The sequence below is a fragment of the Schistocerca americana genome, chromosome 2 (assembly GCF_021461395.2).
Source record: "Schistocerca americana isolate TAMUIC-IGC-003095 chromosome 2, iqSchAmer2.1, whole genome shotgun sequence".
Lineage (NCBI taxonomy): Eukaryota > Metazoa > Arthropoda > Insecta > Orthoptera > Acrididae > Schistocerca > Schistocerca americana.
This window is the reverse complement of record NC_060120.1, coordinates 1,114,313,547-1,114,333,455: the sequence shown is the minus strand read 5'-3', so window position 1 is coordinate 1,114,333,455 and position 19,909 is coordinate 1,114,313,547. Positions and strand designations below refer to the sequence as shown.

The following is a 19,909-nucleotide window of genomic DNA, read 5'->3' as shown; positions in this document are numbered from 1 at the left end:
AGGACCATTGTCCTTAACAAGCTAGACATGCGGTGGCAGATTCATGTCAAGCAAATATTGTTTTCACCAAAGAACCAAATACTTCAATCACACACACACACACACACACACACACACACACACACACACACACACACACACACCAAAAAAAATCATGTGTCACCCAAGCATTGTTGTTGGAGCTCCACATCACATTTAACTTGCTCTTCTGGGCTTTACACTTCTTGAAGGCTCATGGGGTTTCTGAATGGTAAACAAGCAGCAGTTTAATTTTCAAGGTGCCACTTGCATTGGCACAGAATAACAGTGTGAGACTGTCTTTCATTGGCATGTGAATGGGCAATGCACTCTCCTCTGCTGTTATAAAGGTATGCTTCAGCATCTTTTTCCAGAACAGACCCATATGATCACGCTTGAAAACCTGTTGCGGCAGGTAGCCCTCAGAATCTATGAGCATCTTGAAGTTGCTGATGAAGTTCTCTGTTGTCTTTGTGTTGGAGCTGGCTGTTTTGCTGTACCTCACAATGCTGTGGTTGCTTGTTCTTCTCTTAACTTCTTGAACCACCCATAGCTTCCCTTAAACACTTCTTCAGCTGCTGATGATCCTGGCATCTTCTTAATGGGGTTGGGAAAAATCATTCTCATCTTCTCACAAGTTATGTTCCTGTTTATAGTGTTGCCTTGCAGTATCATCCAGAATACGAAACAGTTGTTTAGATACTCTAGTCTCTCCCTTTGCAGCATCTCTCTCCTTAATCTTGTCCTTGTTCTTGAGGATAGTGCAAATAGTTGACGTACACTGATTGTAATTGCATGCTAAATACGCCATGCTCACATCACATTCACATTATTTAGTGATTTTACATTTCATTTCTAAGGCCATTTTCTTTCTCTTATGGTCATCTTCTTGACATTTTATCTTCAGGGACATGAAAGTTATTAAAACTGGCACACAAAAAATAACTTTATGAACACAAGTTTTAAAAAAATGTGTGATTACAAGCTGTACTAAGATGATAGCAGAAAGAGTGCTAAACCCAGATTGCAGTATGTACTAAAGACATTGTTCATATACCGCTGCCAACAATGAAAAGTGTCCAAATTGTTGGATGTTTCCCTCACAACACATGAACAGCTGGTGACATCACTCCAAATCATCGTCACTCGTTATGGAAAACATCACTTGTTAAGTGAGTAATTTTTTTACAATTTGTTTTGCTCTAAGTCCAAATTGCACATTATGGGAGGTGCTCGTTAAGTGAGGTACCAGTGTATCTGTTATAGAGGGCAGTAGTGGATCAATGATAAGCCTCATAATTTGTATTGTGATGCCATCATGTCCAGCAGATGCTGATCCAAAACACACAATCTCTTTCTTAACAGTATTGAAGTAACATTATTGTAGACAGAATTTTTTGTGGCTACAATCATTTCCTTTGTAGTTAATTTGTGGATTTAGGTAATGTGAAGTACTTGGTTAGTTCTTCAGCTGGGACAAGGAGATCAGCTCCAGCATTCATTTTGATAATACCAATGCTGTGCAGGGCTTTTCACTGGGATAGCTGGTCTACTTCTGTTGGTGGTTTATGTAAGGCCATGTCTGAGTTTTGCATTTGTCACAGGTTTTCAGTGTGTTCTCTGGAGATTCATGAACTGTTTTAGTTCCTCAGTTAGCCAATATTGCTGAGTAAGTTTTTTTATAAACCATGAAGTTTTTCATTTATGTCTGAAAAGGGAGTGGAAGACATCCCCCAAACTATTTATTGTGCTTCAATTGCAAGATTGGATAAGTTAATGTGTTTGAAGTCTCAGTGTGTTGTCAGTTAATGGTTTCTTTCTGGGATACTGTAGGGAGTACGTCAGGAAAATAATGTCATTGGTGGACTTTCCAGGTGCAGATATTTGAGAGGTATCAATTACTCTGCCTGGGGAGTTTGTTACAAATATATCTGTGAGAGTGTGATTGCTGTTAGTATGACGTGTACAAGCAAGCTGAAATAGTAACATTTTTGAAGATGAAAGCATCTGCTTGAATTTCACAATGGAAGAACTGTTGTGTAGAAATTTATGTTAGTGTCAGCAGCTAGAATTATATGCTCATACATCAATTCAAGACTTGAAAGAGCAGCATCAAAACAGGTAAACCCACCTACTTTATGAAGTTTGTAGAGGAAACAAATCAAGGAACTTTCTGTAAGGGATTTAATCTCTATTAACATATATTCCACTTCTTTATGTTCATTATTGTTGGATGTGAATAATACAGTAGGTGATAAACCAGGGTGTATTTATGCCCCTATTCCATTCCCTCATCAGTTAAATCTGTCATGCCTTAGAAAGATGTAGCCATCTCAATTTACTGAACTTATGGGAATAGTTGTTTTTGTTAGATCTCTGACAGGTGTATTACATGGCTGTTTATGTATTCAGATATGTGATGGAACTTGCCAAGACCCTTTAAGTATTTACTTCATTCATTTTTGTTCTTCTAGGCAAATAGGTGACATATTGGAAGAGAAGAAACGGGCAATGTCTGAAATTCAACAGAAGTATGAGCTTAAACTTCACAATAAGGAGATGCAAATTGATGATGTATGTCCATAAGCAGTACTTTCATCTTATAAATGTAGACTACATGTAAGGTATTACATTTTAGAGACCAGTCCATGTCATGTTCATGTTGGCATATATTGAAAACATTCAAACTTTTTAAGGCAGTATGAACTGCATAGCGAATTGTGTGGCCTGTAATTACGCTTTCTGCTTTGATTCAGTTAATCTATGGAAAATTCCATTAGTTGTATGCATACATGATAAATGAAAACATGACTTCTGTCGGATAGTTGAAACAGTGTAAGAAGCCATAGTGGTCAGTTCTGAGATGATTTAAACTGTTGGCCAAATGTATGACTAGCTCAAATATGGCTTCAGATGGAACAAAATGCTTTTCATTAAAGTAATGAAATGCTAGGCAGCTTCATCAGTCCTGGATTTCTCCAAGTGGCAGCCTTTTGTTTCGCAAGTAGCTCTCTGAACTGCAATTATTTTTATTCTTCAACTCAGAGCCTAGGAAACACATTGGAAATCAGTGGGGTAGGATGAATATTACTTTGGTCAGATTGGATGTTTCTGGCAATCAACTATGCATGTTACCTCATACTAGAGGCATTCATATGCAAAGTGGATTGCCATAACCTGACCTAACTATGGAAACAGGGCAGCTGGCCCAGCTGCAGGCAGGAACAATTGAAAGATACTCACATATAGATTTCAGCACACACATGACCTGAAACTCCAACATCTTGGCCTGGCCTGAGATGCTGGAGTTGTGTGTGAGGTGTTGCTTGCTTGTGAGTGTGTGTGTGTGTGTGTGTGTGTGTGTGTGTGTGTGTGTGTGTGTGTGTGGGTGTGTGCGCGTGGGTGTGGGTGTGTGGGTGTGTGTGTGTGTTTTACTGATGAAGGCTGTGGCCAAAAGCTATGTGTGAGTGTCTTTTTATTGTGTCTGTCCACAACTTTTGTACCTCATTTAAATTAAATTTCATAAATATATGTCAATGATAAGCACCACAGTAGAATTCAAAGTTATCCATAATCTACAGCAATTTTCAGCACTGTCATGCTTGCTTTATGTATTGATACAGTTCTGCTAGTCATGAACTGTAACTTAACTGATTTACGATTTTTCTAGCAGCTATGTACCACCTGCACATATGAAGCATGTTATGATGACATTTAGGAAATTCATCTTGATTTACAATATTATATTTCTGTCTTGTTCTATTTTCATCTGTTTCCAGTATTTTGTAATCTGAGTCAAAACATTTTCAGCTGGTCAAGCTGGTAGTTTTAATCATGAGCAAGGATGTTAATTTTTCTAATTCCTTTGAGGGAAGTGGCCATTGTACTTATTTTTCCAGGCACACAATTGCGCCTATTCACGATTCACCCAAATCACTATAGGTTGATGGCTTGGATAGTTCCTTTAGAAAGGACATGTTCCTTTCCTCCCATATCCTCATTTTGTGCAAGTCATCCTCCGCTAATGATCTAAATGTGCAGGACAATAAAATCTAATCTTTCAGTTTACTTGCAATTCAACTTTACAAATAGACTTCCATGTTGATTCAAACCCCTATTAAAATTATCACCAGAGCTGATCAAAACTTGAAAGCTTTGGGAGATCATTATAAACTACAATACATCCTCCTCAGCTCCAAAATCAGATTGGATGTTTCTGGCAATCAACTATGCATGTTACCTCATACTAGAGGCATTCATATGCAAAGTGGATTGCCATAACCTGACCTAACTATGGAAACAGGGCAGCTGGCCCAGCTGCAGGCAGGAACAATTGAAAGATACTCACATATAGATTTCAGCACACACATGACCTGAAACTCCAACATCTTGGCCTGGCCTGAGATGCTGGAGTTGTGTGTGAGGTGTTGCTTGCTTGTGAGTGTGTGTGTGTGTGTGTGTGTGTGTGTGTGTGTGTGTGGGTGTGTGTGGGTGTGTGCGCGTGGGTGTGGGTGTGTGGGTGTGTGTGTGTGTTTTACTGATGAAGGCTGTGGCCAAAAGCTATGTGTGAGTGTCTTTTTATTGTGTCTGTCCACAACTTTTGTACCTCATTTAAATTAAATTTCATAAATATATGTCAATGATAAGCACCACAGTAGAATTCAAAGTTATCCATAATCTACAGCAATTTTCAGCACTGTCATGCTTGCTTTATGTATTGATACAGTTCTGCTAGTCATGAACTGTAACTTAACTGATTTACGATTTTTCTAGCAGCTATGTACCACCTGCACATATGAAGCATGTTATGATGACATTTAGGAAATTCATCTTGATTTACAATATTATATTTCTGTCTTGTTCTATTTTCATCTGTTTCCAGTATTTTGTAATCTGAGTCAAAACATTTTCAGCTGGTCAAGCTGGTAGTTTTAATCATGAGCAAGGATGTTAATTTTTCTAATTCCTTTGAGGGAAGTGGCCATTGTACTTATTTTTCCAGGCACACAATTGCGCCTATTCACGATTCACCCAAATCACTATAGGTTGATGGCTTGGATAGTTCCTTTAGAAAGGACATGTTCCTTTCCTCCCATATCCTCATTTTGTGCAAGTCATCCTCCGCTAATGATCTAAATGTGCAGGACAATAAAATCTAATCTTTCAGTTTACTTGCAATTCAACTTTACAAATAGACTTCCATGTTGATTCAAACCCCTATTAAAATTATCACCAGAGCTGATCAAAACTTGAAAGCTTTGGGAGATCATTATAAACTACAATACATCCTCCTCAGCTCCAAAATCAGTTGTGATCTATGGTGGGCTCTGTACACTGTGTCTGTGTAATACTTTTTGGGGATTCTTTATATTTTTTTCTCTGTATTAGGATGTTAGTTTCGACAGTATGTACACTGAAAAAACTTAAGTCACTCCTCAGCAACTTCTCAAACAAAATTCCATCTCCTTTTATTTTGAACTATATTAATTTCTTCAACTGTTCTCCAGTCTTCCCCCTCAGTTGGTGTCAGGGTCCACTAATTGTATTTGTAGATGCCATTCCTCCTCATTAACTTGCTGCAAATACATAACTTCTGTTTCTGTAGAACTCAGTAGTAATGCTTTGTTGTATAAATCAACTATTTATCTGTTGAAGGCAAATCAGTACCAAGTGCACAATATGGAACATCCATGACACAACATTCCTCTAGAAATCAAAGATGTCTCATATGAGCTAACTGAAATCATGAGAATTTCGAGGTCCATGTCCAAGGAAACCAAACCTGTTTACTGCTTCTTTGAAATGTTCTTCCTTATCGATTTTAATACTGTAATTATCCAACACTGAATTCACTACTAGGAAAACCAGTTGATAATCATTATAATGCATGTCAGAAATAAAATGACTGTGCTATGTACCCTAGTTCAGTTATCTTTATGCATCCCAAACAAGAAACATCACAATAATTTATTTTTGATAAATAGAGGTAATCAGAAGACAGTTTCCATAAACCAAATAAACATCTCAGCAGCTTACTGCTTTCTGACATAAAATAGATTTCAAAATAATTATATCACCTTAACCATTAGAGTGTCTGTTGCAGATGGAAGCATAAAAATCTTTCTAGGCAATATTTACTGCTCAAAATATTTAAAGGATTGGACAAGACATCACACATTACGTAAGGATAAACTTTTAGTTCATTTGAGTATTTCAAATAGCAGGATAAACACTGCCTAACAAAAAAGAGAGGTATCCAGAAGGCACGGTAGAATATCAGTGTAACTTTGTTCACATACACACTGTCAGTTGATACATAAACATTTAGAGTCACAGTTCTGTGTGACAGGTAGAGTGGCCACAAGAGTGCACTAGTATTGTTCATGATTTATGTTGTAACCATGCCTAGTAGTACATATAAGGGGCATGAATAGCATCATATGTTGATTGAATCACTGTGAAGGACCACATACTTGGATGAGACATTATAAACAGCACCTGACAGAGTGTGAAATGGATCTCATTGTCAGTCTCTATTTAGCACGCTGGTCAAATCATGCACTACCCAGATTTGAGGGGAATTCAGATGTGACAGTGGCCCAATGTTGGACTACATGGAAATGTGCGGACTCATGTACTCAATGTTAGGGTTCCATTTGGCCACCTCTGACCACAACAAGTGATGATCACCATATTGTGTGCCAAGGCCCTTGTAATCCCCTCACACTTTTGCCTGCTGTCTGAGAACAAGTAATTGGCTCCCTGTAATATTCTGTCATTCTACACCACTGATCAAAGACTAGCAACAGATGGACTAAGGGCTTACTGTCCCAAATATAAACTACAATTAACACCTTAACACAGATGGCTGTATTTTGCTTGATGCCATGACCATGCAAAGAAATGGCTCATGAATGGCATTGCACTGTGCTCAGCAATGAAACACAGATCTGCTTTATCTCGGATGACCATTGCTGGGCTGGCCGGGATGGCCAGGTGGTTATAGGCGCTACAGTCTGGAACCGCGTGACCACTACGGTCGCAGGTTCGAATCCTGCCTTGGCCTTGGATGTGTGTGATGTCCTTAGGTTTGTTAGGTTTAAGTAGTTCTAAGTTCTAGGGGACTGATGATCTCAGATGTTAAGTCCCATAGTGCTCAGAGCCATTTGAACCATTTTTGAATCATTGCTGGTAAATTTTATTCTTCTAGTGTTTGGTAGACACACAGCAGTGTAAGGGTTGACATGGTTGTGGTCCTCAGGGATAGATGCATAAGTGATCTGATCCACTGTGCCTTCCAGGATGACAAGATCACCCAGGAAGTGCCATGGAAGCATTCCACAGATCATAACGCTCCCTCCTCTGGCCCGGACCCTTCTGACGACTACTACATCTACATCATCTACATCGACATTTATATTCCACAAGCCACCCAATGGTGTGTGGCGGAGGGCACTTTATGTGGCACTGTCATTACCTCCTTTTCTGGTTCCAGTCACGTACGGTTCGCGGGAAAAATGACTGCCGGAAAGCCTCCGTGCACACTCGAATCTCTCTAATTTTACATTCGTGATCTCCTCGGGAGGTATAAGTAGGGGGAAGCAATATATTCGATATCTCATCTAGAAATGCACCCTCTCGAAACCTGGACAGCAAGCTACACCATGATGCAGAGCGCCTCTCTTGCAGAGCCTGCCACTGGAGTTTGCTAAACATATCCATAACACCATCACGCTTACCAAATAACCCTGTGATGAAATTTGCCGCTCTTCTTTGGATCTTCTCTATCTCTGTCAACCCGGCCAGGTACGGATCCCACACTGATGAGCAATACTCAAGTATAGGTCGAATGAGTGTTTTGTAAGCCACCTCCTTTGTTGATGGACTACATTTTCTGAGGACTCTCCCAATGAATCTCAACCTGGTACCCGCCTTACCAACAATTAATTTTATACGATCATTCCATTTCAAATTGTTCAGCACGCATACTCCCAGATATTTTCCAGAAGTAACTGCTAGCAGGGTTTGCTCCGCTATCATATAATCATACAATAAAGGATCCTTCTTTCTATGTATTCACAATACGTTACATTTGTCTATGTTAAGGGTCAGTTGCCACTCCCTGCACCAAGTGCCTATCCGCTGCAGATCTTCCTGCATTTCACTACAATTTTCTAATGCTACAACTTCTCTGTATACTACAGCAGCATCCGCAAAAAGCTGCACAGAACTTCCGACACTATATGCTAGGTCATTTATATGTAATGTGAAAAGCAATGGTCCCATAACACTCCCCTGTGACACGCCAGAAGTTACTTTAACGTCTGTAGACGTCTCTCCATTGAGAACAACATGGTGTGTTCTGGTTGCTAAAAACTCTTTAATCCAGCCACACAGCTGGTCTGATATTCTGTAGGCTCTTACTTTGTTTATCAGGCGACAGTGTGGAACTGTATCAAACGTCTTCCAGAAGCCAAGGAAAATAGTATCTACCTGGGAGTCTGTATCTAATATTTTCTGGGTCTCATGAACAAGGGTGTCACACCATCACTGTTTCCGGAATCCATGTTGATTCCTACAGATTAGATTCTGGGTTTCCAGAAACGACATGATACATGAGCAAATAACATGTTCTAAAATTCTACAACAGATCGACGTCAGAGATATAGGTCTATAGTTTTGCGCATCTGCTCGATGACCCTTCTTGAAGACTGGGACTACCTGTGCTCTTTTCCAATCATTTGGAACCTTCTATTCCTCTAGAGACTTGTGGTACACGGCCGTTAGAAAGGGAGCAAGTTCTTTCACGTACTCTGTGTAGAATCGAATTGGTATCCCATCAGGTCCAGTGGACTTTCCTCTGTTGAGTGATTCCAGTTGCTTTTCTATTCCTTGGACAGTTATTTTGATGTCAGCCATTTTTTTGTTTGTGCAAGGATTTAGAGAAGGAACTGCAGTGCGGTCTTCCTTCTGTGAAACAGCTTTGGAAAAAGGTGTTTAGTATTTCAGCTTTACGCGTGTCATCCTCTGTTTCAATGCCATCATCATCCCGGAGTGTCTGGATATGCTGTTTTGAGCCACTTACTGATTTAACGTAAGACCAGAACTTCCTAGGATTTTTTTGTCAAGTTGGTACATAGAATTTTACTTTCGAATTCACTGACGCTTCACACATAGCCCTCCTTATGCTAACTTAGACATCATTTAGCTTCTGTTTGTCTGAGAGATTTTGGCTGCATTTAAACTTGCAGTGAAGCTCTCTTTGCTTTCGCAGTAGTTTCCCAACTTTATTGTTGAACCACGGTGAGTTTTCCCCGTCCCTCACAGTTTTACTCGGCACGTACCTGTCTAAAATGCATTTTACGATTGCCTTGAACTTTTTCCATAAACACTCAACATTGTCAGTGTCAGAACAGAAATTTTCGTTTTGATCTGTTAGGTAGTCTGAAATCTGCCTTCTATTACTCTTGCTAAACAGATAAACCTTCCTCCCTTTTTTTATATTCCTATTTACTTCCATATGGGATGCTGCAACGGCCTTATGATCACTGATTCCCTGTTCTGCGCTTACAGAGTCGAAAAGTTCGGGTCTGTTTGTTATCAGTAGGTCCAAGATGTTATCTCCACGAGTCGATTCTCTGTTTAATTGCTCGAGGTAATTTTTGGATAGTGCACTCAGTATAATGTCACTCAATGCTCTGTCCCTACCACCCGTCCTAAACGTCTGTGTCCCAGTCTATATCTGGTAAATTGAAATCTCCACCTAAGACTATAATATGCTGAGAAAATTATTGTGAAATGTATTCCAGATTTTCTCTCAGTTGTTCTGCCACTAATGCTGCTGAGTTGGGAGGTCGGTAAAAGGAGCCAATTATTAACCTAGCTCGGTTGTTGAGTGTAACCTCCACCCATAATAATTCACAGGAACTGTCCCCTTCTACGAGTACTTCACTACAGGATAAACTACTACTAACAGTGACAAACATGCCACCACCGGTTGTGTGCAATCTATCCTTTCTAAACACCGTCTGTTTCTTTGTAAAAATTTTGGCAGAATTCATCTCTGGCTTCAGCTAGCTTTCCATACCTATAACGATTTCAGCTTCGGTGCTTTCTATCAGTGCTTGAAGTTCCGGTACTTTACCAACGCAGGTTTGACAGTTTACAATTGCAATACCGATTACTGCTTGGTCCCCGCATGTCCTGACTTAGCCCCGCACCCTTTGAGGCTGTTGCCTTTTCTGTACTTGCCCAAGGCCATCTAACCTACCCCTGCTACCCGTGTAGCTGCCTGCTGCGTGTAGTTGACTCCTGATCTATCCAGCGGAACCCGAAACCCCACCATCCTATTGTGCAAGTCGAGGAATCTGCAGCCCACATGGTCGCAGAACGGTCTCAGCCTCTTATTCAGACCCTCTACTTGGCTCTGTACCAAAGGTCCGCAGTCAGTCTTGTTGATGATGCTGCAAATGGTGAGCTCTGCTTTCATCCCACTAGTGAGACTGGCAGTCATCACCAAATCAGATTGCCGCTGGAAGCCAGAGAGGATTTCCTCCGATCCATAGCGACACACATCATTGGTGCCAACATGAGCAACCACCTGCAGATGGGTGCACCCTGTACCCTTCACGGCGTCCGGAAGGACCCTTCCCACATCTGGAATGACTCCCCCCAGTATGCACATGGTGTGCACATTGGTTTTCTTCCCCTCTCTTGCTGCCATATCCCTAAGGGGCCCCATTACGCACCTGATGTTGGAGCTCCCAACTACCACTAAGCCCACCCTCTGCAACTGCCTGGATCTTGCAGACTGAGGGGCAACCTCTGGAACAGGACATGTTCAGCCAAAGATCAGTATCAGCTGGAGACAGAGCCTGAAACCGGTTTGTCAGACAAACTGGAGAGGCCTTCTGTTCACCCCTCCAGAATGTATTTCACCCCCTGCCACACCTCGAGACGACCTCCCACTCTGACATGGGTAAGGGGTCAGCATCAATGTGGGCAGTATCCCGGGCAGCCACAGCCGTAGTCCGATCGGGGGATGCGTTGGACAAGCTGGCCATCCACGACAAACCCCCATCCGGACCCCCACAGTGATGCCCATTGGCAACAGCCTCAAGCTGTGTGACCGAAGCCAACACTGCCTGAAGCTGCGAGTGAAGGGACGCCAACTAAGCCCGCATCCGAACACAGCAGTTGCGGTCCCTATCCATTCTAAAATCTGTTGTGCAAAGAACGTTTGAACTAATCTACAGAGAGCACAAACAATTCAACACAACATTTAAACAGTTATTAAAATACAAGATATCCTAGTAAATGCAGTAATGCTGCTACATGCGCACTGCTGATACACTGCCCGTCAACACGTAAAGTGCCCTCTGCAACACACCGGTGTCAAAATGGTACCAGGCAGTCATGTGAGTCTCTGCCAATGATTTAAGTGATAACAGAAAAAAACTGAATCATCACAGTAATGTGGAGATGTAACAGAATAGCAGAAAAAATTTATCACATCTAGACATGTGTATGACCAGTTATTGTCACATCAACACACCCTGTCCAATGTGTCTACAAGAAATGTTCTATCACTGATAGCACTTGACATAGTGAAAGAACAGTGGTCACAACAACATCCAAACTGACAGGGATCATAAATGAGTATTAAGCTTAGTCAACAAAAACAATTGGCTTCAAAACCAACTGGAGTTGCTGTTGTCATTGAATGATGGGCCATGTCAATCAGTTTCCAAACACAGATTGCAAATTGATCTGCAAGGAGTAGACATTTGCATTCAGGTACCTCACAAAAGCTGCCCTCCAATACTAAATTGGCGATCCCTTGATGCCTCAGAACATGTCCTACCAACCGATACCTTCTTCTAGTCAAGTTGTGTCACAAACTCCTCTTCTCCCCAATTCTATTCAATACTTCCTCATTAGTTATGTGATCTACCCATCTAATCTTCAGCATTCTTCTGTAGCACCACATCTTGAAAGCTTCTATTTTCTTCTTCTCTAAACTATTTATCATCCACGTTTCACTTCCATACATGGCTACACTCCATACAAATAATTTCAGAAACGAGTTCCTGACACTTAAATCAATACTCGATGTTAACAAATATCTCTTCTTCAGAAATGCTTTCCTTGCCACTGCCAGTCTACATTTTATATCCTCTCTACTTTGACCATCATCAGTTATTTTGCTCCCCAAATAGCGAAACTCCTTTACTACTTTAAGTGTCTCATTTCCTAATCTAATTCCCGCAGCATAACCTGACTTAATTCGACTACATTCCATTATCCTCATTTTGCTTTTGTTGATGTTCATCTTATACCCTCCTTTCAAGACACTGTCCATTCTGTTCAACTGCTCTTCCAAGTCCTTTGCTGTCTCTGACAGAATTATAATGTCATCGGCAAACCTCAAAGTTTTTATTTCTTCTCCACTGACTTTAATACCTTTTCCGAACTTTTCTTTCATTTCCTTTACTGCTTGCTCAATATACAGATTGAATAGCATCGGGGAGAGGCTACAACCCTGTCTCACTCCCCTCCCAACCACTGCTTCCCTTTTATGTCCATCGACTCTTATAACTGTCACATGGTTTCTGTACAAATTGTAAATAGCCTTTCGCTCCCTGTATTTTATCCCTGCCACCTTCAGAATTTGAAAGAGAGTATTCCAGTTGACATTGTCAAAAGCTTTCTCTAAGTCTACAAATGCTAGAAGCGTAGGTTTGCCTTTCCTTAATTTTTCTTCTAAGATAAGTCGTAGGGTCAGTATTGCCTCACGAGTTCCAACAGTTCCACGGAATCCAAACCGATCTTCCCCGAGGTCGGCTTCTACCAATTTTTCCATTCGTCTGTAAAGAATTTGCATTAGTATTTTGCAGCTGTGACTCATTACACTGATAGTTCAGTAATTTTCACACCTGTCAACACTTGCTTTCTTTGGGATTGGAATTATTATATTCTTCTTGAAGTCTGAGGGAATTTCGCCTGTCTCATACATCTTGCTCACCAGATGATAGAGTTTTGTCAGGACTGGCTCTCCCAAGGCTATCAGTAGTTCTAATGGAATGTTGTCTACTCCCGGGGCCTTTTTTCGACTTAGGTCTTTCAGTGCTCTGTCAAACTAGTCATGCAGTATCATATCTCCCATTTCATCTTCATCTACCTCCTCTTCCATTTCCATAATATTGTCCTCAAGAACATCGCCCCTGTATAGACCCTCTATATACTCCTTCCACCTTTCTGCTTTCCCTTCTTTGCTAGGGTTTCCATCTGAGCTCTTGATATTCATGCAAGTGGTTCTCTTTTCTCCAAAGGTCTCTTTAATTTTCCTGTAGGCGGTATCTATCTTACCCCTCGTGAGATAAGCCTCTAAATCCATTACATTTGTCCTCTACCAATCCCTGCTTAGCCTTTTTGCACTTCCTGTGGATCTCATTTTTGAGACATTTGTATTCCTTTTAGCCTGCTTCACTTGCTGCATTTTTGTATTTTCTCCTCTCATCAATTAAATTCAGTATCTCTTCTGTTATCCAAGGATTTCTAGTAGCCCTCGTCTTTTTACCTACTTTATCCTCTGCTGCCTTCACTATTTCATTCCTCAAAGCTACCCATTCTTCTTCTACTGTATTTCTTTCCCCCATTCCTGTCAATTGTTCCCTTATGCTCTCCCTGAAACTCTGTACAACCTCTGGTTCTTTCAGTTTACCCAGGTCCCATCTCCTTAAATTTCCACCTTTTTGCAGTTTCTTCAGTTTTAATCTACAGTTCATAACCAACAGATTGTGGTCAGAGTCCACATCTGCCCCTGGAAACGTCTTACAATTTAAAATCTGATTCCTAAATCTCTGTCTTACCATTATAGAATCTATCTTATACCTTTTAGTACCTCCAGGGTTCTTCCATGTATACAACCTTCTTTCTTGATTCTTGAACCAAGTGTTAGCTATGATTAAGTTATGCTATGTGCAAAATTCTACTAGACAGCTTCCTCTTTCATTTCTTAGCCCCAATCCACATTCACCATGTTTCCTTCTCTCCCTTTTCTTACGCTTGAATTCCAGTCACCCATGACCATTAAATTTTCGTCTTCCTTCACTATTTGAATAATTTCTTTTATCTCATCATTCATTTCATCAATTTCCTCATCATCTGCAGAGCTAGTTGGCATATAAACTTGTACTACTTGTAGTAGGTGTGGGCTTCATGTCTATCTTCCCACAATAATGCGTTCACTATGCTGTTTGTAGTATCTTACCCGCACTCCTATATTTTTATTCATTATTTAACCTACTCCTGCATTACCCCTATTTGATTTTGTATTTATAACCCTGTATTCACGTGACCAAAAGTCTTGTTCCTCCTGCCACTGAACTTCACTAATTCCCACTATATCTAACTTTAACCTATCCACTTCCCTCTTTAAATTTTCTAACCTACCTGCCCTATTAAGGGATCTGACATTCCATGCTCCAATCTGTAGAATGCCAGTTTTCTTTCTCCTGATAACGATGTCCTCTTGAGCAGTCCCCACCCGGAGATCCGAATGGGGGACTATTTTACCTCTGGAATATTTTACCCAAGAGGATGCCATCATCATTTAATCATACAGTAAAGCTGCATGCCCTTGGGAAGAATTACAGCTGTAGTTTCCCCTAGCATTCAGCCGTTCGTAGTACCAAAACAGCAACGCTGTTTTGGTTATTGTTACATTGCCGGATCAGTCAATCATCCAGATTGTTGCCCCTGCAACTACTGAAAAAGGCTGCTGCCCCTCTTCAGGAACCACTGCATAAAAATAAAAAAATACTGTTCAAATTTTGTTAACTGTTGTCGACTTTCATTAACAACATACTTTTTAAAGAAATACTGATTTGTAAGAAAGATTCAGAACGTGAAAATATCTGGTAGAACTATTCATTGAAAACAATAAACATTTTCTTTAAAATTTGGAAATATAAATTTCATGATTAGATTTAATACTTGCATAAGGTGGGCATAAAGTACCCCATCCCCTGATGACTCTCCCACCTGTTGGTACTGATAAGGTTAATGTTGCCCGAAAGATCATTAAAATAGAAAATTAACATAACACCTAGTATGCCAACACACTTCCCTGGGGCACATCCAAAGTTACTTCTACATATGTTGATGACTCTCCATCCAAGATAACTTGCCTTTCCACCAAAAATACCTCACTCTGGTCAAAAATTTCACTTCATGCCCCACATGATTGTACTTTTGATATTAAGTGTAGATGTGGTAGTTAGTCAAATGATTTTTGGAAACTGAGAATCACTGTATCTAACAAATGCCTCGATCCTTGGCTCTCAGCATGCCAAGTTAGAAAAGTGTGAGGTGGGTTTCACAGGTTAAAGACAGAATTTAGTGAGAATTGCATTCGAATTTTGACATTTTATAGGAAATAACCCACTGGATTGGTTTCATTAGAATATATCTTTTTCTTCCACTTTTCTTATTTGAAACTGAAAGGAAATTTTCTTTTTATAAGTTATTTTCAAATCAATTTACTATTAAGTGACTGATAAACATGTCTTGCATTACAGCTACTCAAGGAAACTCAGGACCGAGTACAGGAACATGAAAGCATTGTAACACAACTAGAAGATGAAGTCGATGCAAATGTTATTAATATCAAGGAACATTTTGAAAATTTGTTAGAAGAAGAAAAAATTGCAAGTGCAGAACTACGACGTGAAATTGTTGGAACAAAAAACAAATTCAAGAGGTTCTGTAAAACTCTTTTTTTAATAATAGCAATGTACTGGGTAAATCCAGAATATATTTCCAAATTTTCACTGAACAGTACAGAATTGTTTAAAAAAATTATCAGTGGCTTACACTAAATAAGTATTTTGTTTATCAGAAGAATGTGTATACTATCTTTCTACACTAAAAACATAATGACCGATATAGATTTGTAAATTAACATTTTTCTCCATAAATGAATAATGAAAGTAACAATACATAAAAGAGGTATTTGGCTTTTTGATAGGGAAAGTCAGTTACTTAATGGGAAGCAGCTCATCTCAGTCATTTATGATTCAGCAGAAAATAGCTCTAGGCTAATCTTTTGTTGATCCTGTCACATTAAGTAGCCTCATATTATATCTCACCAAGAAAGGTAATTTGGAACATGCGAAGCAGAAGAAATGGATCTAATCCACAAAGGATGTGAAGGAAGCACGACAGAGAGACAATTTCCGAAGTATATCTGATTTTTTATGGTAATGTAAATAATTTAGGAGTAAAGGTAACAATTCACTGAATAGTAGAGAAGTCAGCAACAGGCATGTAAATGAGATTTGTTCACAAAGGTTCAGAAGATATGACTTGGCTGCTGAGGGGATATTGGAGCTGTTGAGGCTGGAAACTGCACAGTAAAAGGAGAGAAGAAGTCAAGAAATGAAAGCACAGGGATGAGGGTCCATCAATCTACAGACCTAGCTAAGTAAGCGACTGAGATATGTAAAACACTGATTTAACATGTAGGGAGAGGGATGAAGGAGGAGGGAGGAGGACTCTGGGTACAGGAGTGTTAGTGGGTGAAGATGGGGACTGGTAGAGATTGAACCCAGGGGGATTGCAGGATTGCAGTTTTTGTTGATGTGACATTATCCACATTTATGATTCAGAAATTGTTTTGTTTTGTGGGGGGAGGATGAAGGGTTTCGATATAGGTAAGGAGGTTGAGAATCTAAATGGCACAGGGATCTTGAAACAGCCATTGATATTGAGGGAGCCATACCACAGAAATCCATGAATGCAGAATGACAGTTACAGCCAGCTCAAGTGAGTGGCACCCAGTGTACACTGGCATTCACATTTAGTGTTAGGCCAGATTTTGGTGTGGTTGCATGAGAGTGAGGCAGACAAAGCAATGTCAGGTGAGCAACAGTACCATGCAGACACGTATTCCAAAGTCTGATTGTTTTAGCCACATATCACAAATGTCAAGCATAACACGAGTGTCTCACCAATGAGTACAAAAGTTAATTTGGCACTGTCCATTCATTTTGTTTTCATTTACTGAGGAGTCTGTATGCTCTGAGATTAATGTTCAAGTATAATTTATGGTGCAAATGCCATTTACCTTAATTGCCAGTGCCTAGAAATTTATGAAGAGACCTTATTTGTCAGTTGTTTGTTGACTGATTTGTGCCAGGTAAATGCATTTATGACAAACATGCCATTTATCAATTCCCACCACCTTACTGTCACCATAGCCTCTTCCCTGAACATAGTGCATGGCTGTGACAGTAAAGCCAACTCACTGCACAATTGACTTGTAAACAGTGATATCCACACATTCTCACTTCATAATTTCTTTCTTTCTTTCTTTTTGTCATAATTATATCTATTTGACACAAATTAATAAATGGCCAACTGACAAATAAGATCTGTTCTTAAATATGTATGCAATGTAAATGGCATTTGCATAAAGATTTCATCACAATCACTGAACCTGGAAGATGTACAGTCCTCAGTGATAAGAGTGCATTGCCCTGTTATATGACCATGGGAAGAAAAAGGAAATGTGTCCGAGACAAAATGAACATTCTTATTGATCCATGGAGCACCGTGTAGTTCATGAACTTTCTGAAATGAAAACAAAAGCAAATGGACTGTCTGTATGCACTGGTAAGGAGCTCGCATTATGCTTGACCACCTTGCCCTGTGGGTATGAGAGGCAGATTTCAGAATAAGTGGCTGCATTGTACTGTTGCCCAACTCACGGTGCTTTGTCTACCTCACTCCTGTGCATACCACACCATTGCCAAATTTAGTCTGATGGTAGATCTGCCTGTAGGCAAATGCTAGCCATTCATTCTGGCGAAACATCAGAAAAATTGTCCAACCAAGTTTGCCTGAAAAATGTGAGACAGAAGCCAACAGGCTATTTATGAACAAGTGTATCTCACAGACTGGGGAGACAGCAAAGTGCAGTTTAGAATGGTTGGGAAGGATATGCATTGCTTTAGGGTATGATGAAAGATGTGCGTCCATGTCCCTCAATAACAAACATAAGCTCAAAGTATCTTCAACAATATCCAAATCCTAATTTATGTACCTGTTCACTGGTTTGTGCCTCCACTATATGACAATCAATTGTCATGTATCGTACATTTGAGTTCCTACTTTTCAAAACTTTTAAAGGTGCTGTCATCAAAAGAAAAGCCTAAAGGAAACAAAGGAAAACTATAAAGTAAGTGTACAACTACAAAATGGAAGAGAAAGTTACACAAAATCCAAAGTCAACAGCGCAAAAAATAGGGGGTAGTCAGAAGTAGTGAAGGAGTAAATTGTGTACTTTACAATATGCCTGATGAAAATTATTCCTGTATCTCATGAGAGAGAGAGAGACAGAGAGAGACAGGGTGAGGTAAGAGATCATAGAGAGAAGAGTGTGAATGTGGATTAATGAAGTGACGTCAGAGGCATGTCCATAGGGATGGAGGTGAGTGTGCAGTAGTGACTAGGAGACAGATCAGGAGGATTACAGGATCAAGGGTACTGTTGTAATACAATTCTCATCTAAATAAATCAGCGATGACTTCCTATGCCATTAATATGTTCATAATTCTTCAACCTTCTTCCTCAAGGGGACATTCCCCTTGTTTTCCAAAGTGGAGAACTTGGGGTATTACACCCATTCCCCTAATCAACAAGCATCACTGTCTTTCACTGAGACTGAAACTAAGGCACATTTCATCTGGTGGACTGGTTGCTATGTCCAATTTCAGGTGGAGGCAACCACAAAAGGATAGAGGACTTTTAACCACCAGCAACTCAACCTTTGGCAATGGCAGTAAGTGATGGGGAGGATCACTGTCTACCTCAATGTAAAGGTCTGGATAATTCATTCAATATGTTGAAGATGATGTTATGGTAGCCATTGAGAGACTGAGGTGCAGCCAAGTGAAGGTTGTGGGATACGTTGGAATGAAAGATGCCTGTTATCTCGGCTGCTTGGCTCATTCTTACAACTTGCAGAGAAAGCTGAGAACAACACTTGCGTGCACAGAATTTCAACAAAGTTCACAAGCTGTATCTTATCCCAAAACAGATAAAGTCTCTGGTTCTGAGTTGAGTGGATGGCTTCAACAAGAGATTCTGAAGGTTCTTTTATGAACTAGGCTGAAACTTCCTAGACTTTCCACATGGAACTGAGACCTATATAGTCACCCTAAATAGTTTCAAGGGTGCATTACACATCCAAGGCTGCTCTCTAGGTAGCTGGCTGTGACTGGGATGTACAGAAGTGTTGTTCAGACTAGATAGCTCTCCATTTAATCCAGATGGTGATAGGTGTAGGAAACACCAAAGTATTGGTGTAAGACCCACAGAAATGCCTTTTCCATTCCCAACCCCCATAGATGAAACTACACTCTTGGAAATGGAAAAAAGAACACATTGACACCGGTGTGTCAGACCCACCATACTTGCTCCGGACACTGCGAGAGGGCTGTACAAGCAATGATCACACGCACGGCACAGCGGACACACCAGGATCCGCGGTGTTGGCCGTCGAATGGCGCTAGCTGCGCAGCATTTGTGCACCGCCGCCGTCAGTGTCAGCCAGTTTGCCGTGGCATACGGAGCTCCATCGCAGTCTTTAACACTGGTAGCATGCCGCGACAGCGTGGACGTGAACCGTATGTGCAGTTGACGGACTTTGAGCGAGGGCGTATAGTGGGCATGCGGGAGGCCGGGTGGACGTACCGCCGAATTGCTCAACACGTGGGGCGTGAGGTCTCCACAGTACATCGATGTTGTCGCCAGTGGTCGGCGGAAGGTGCACGTGCCCGTCGACCTTGGACCGGACCGCAGCGACGCACGGATGCACGCCAAGACC

The 19,909-nt window shown here is 40.6% G+C and overlaps 1 protein-coding gene across 1 annotated transcript in view; it reads left to right on the top strand.

The window, feature by feature from the left end:
* Window positions 1-19,909, top strand: part of LOC124594714 (cilia- and flagella-associated protein 57) — a 287,883-nt gene that overhangs the window by 216,316 nt on the left and 51,658 nt on the right. Inside the window, exons 11-12 of the mRNA XM_047133082.1 lie at window positions 2,493-2,592; window positions 15,600-15,781. Of these exons, the coding sequence (XP_046989038.1) occupies window positions 2,493-2,592; window positions 15,600-15,781 (282 nt within the window). The remainder of the gene's footprint in view (window positions 1-2,492; window positions 2,593-15,599; window positions 15,782-19,909) is intronic.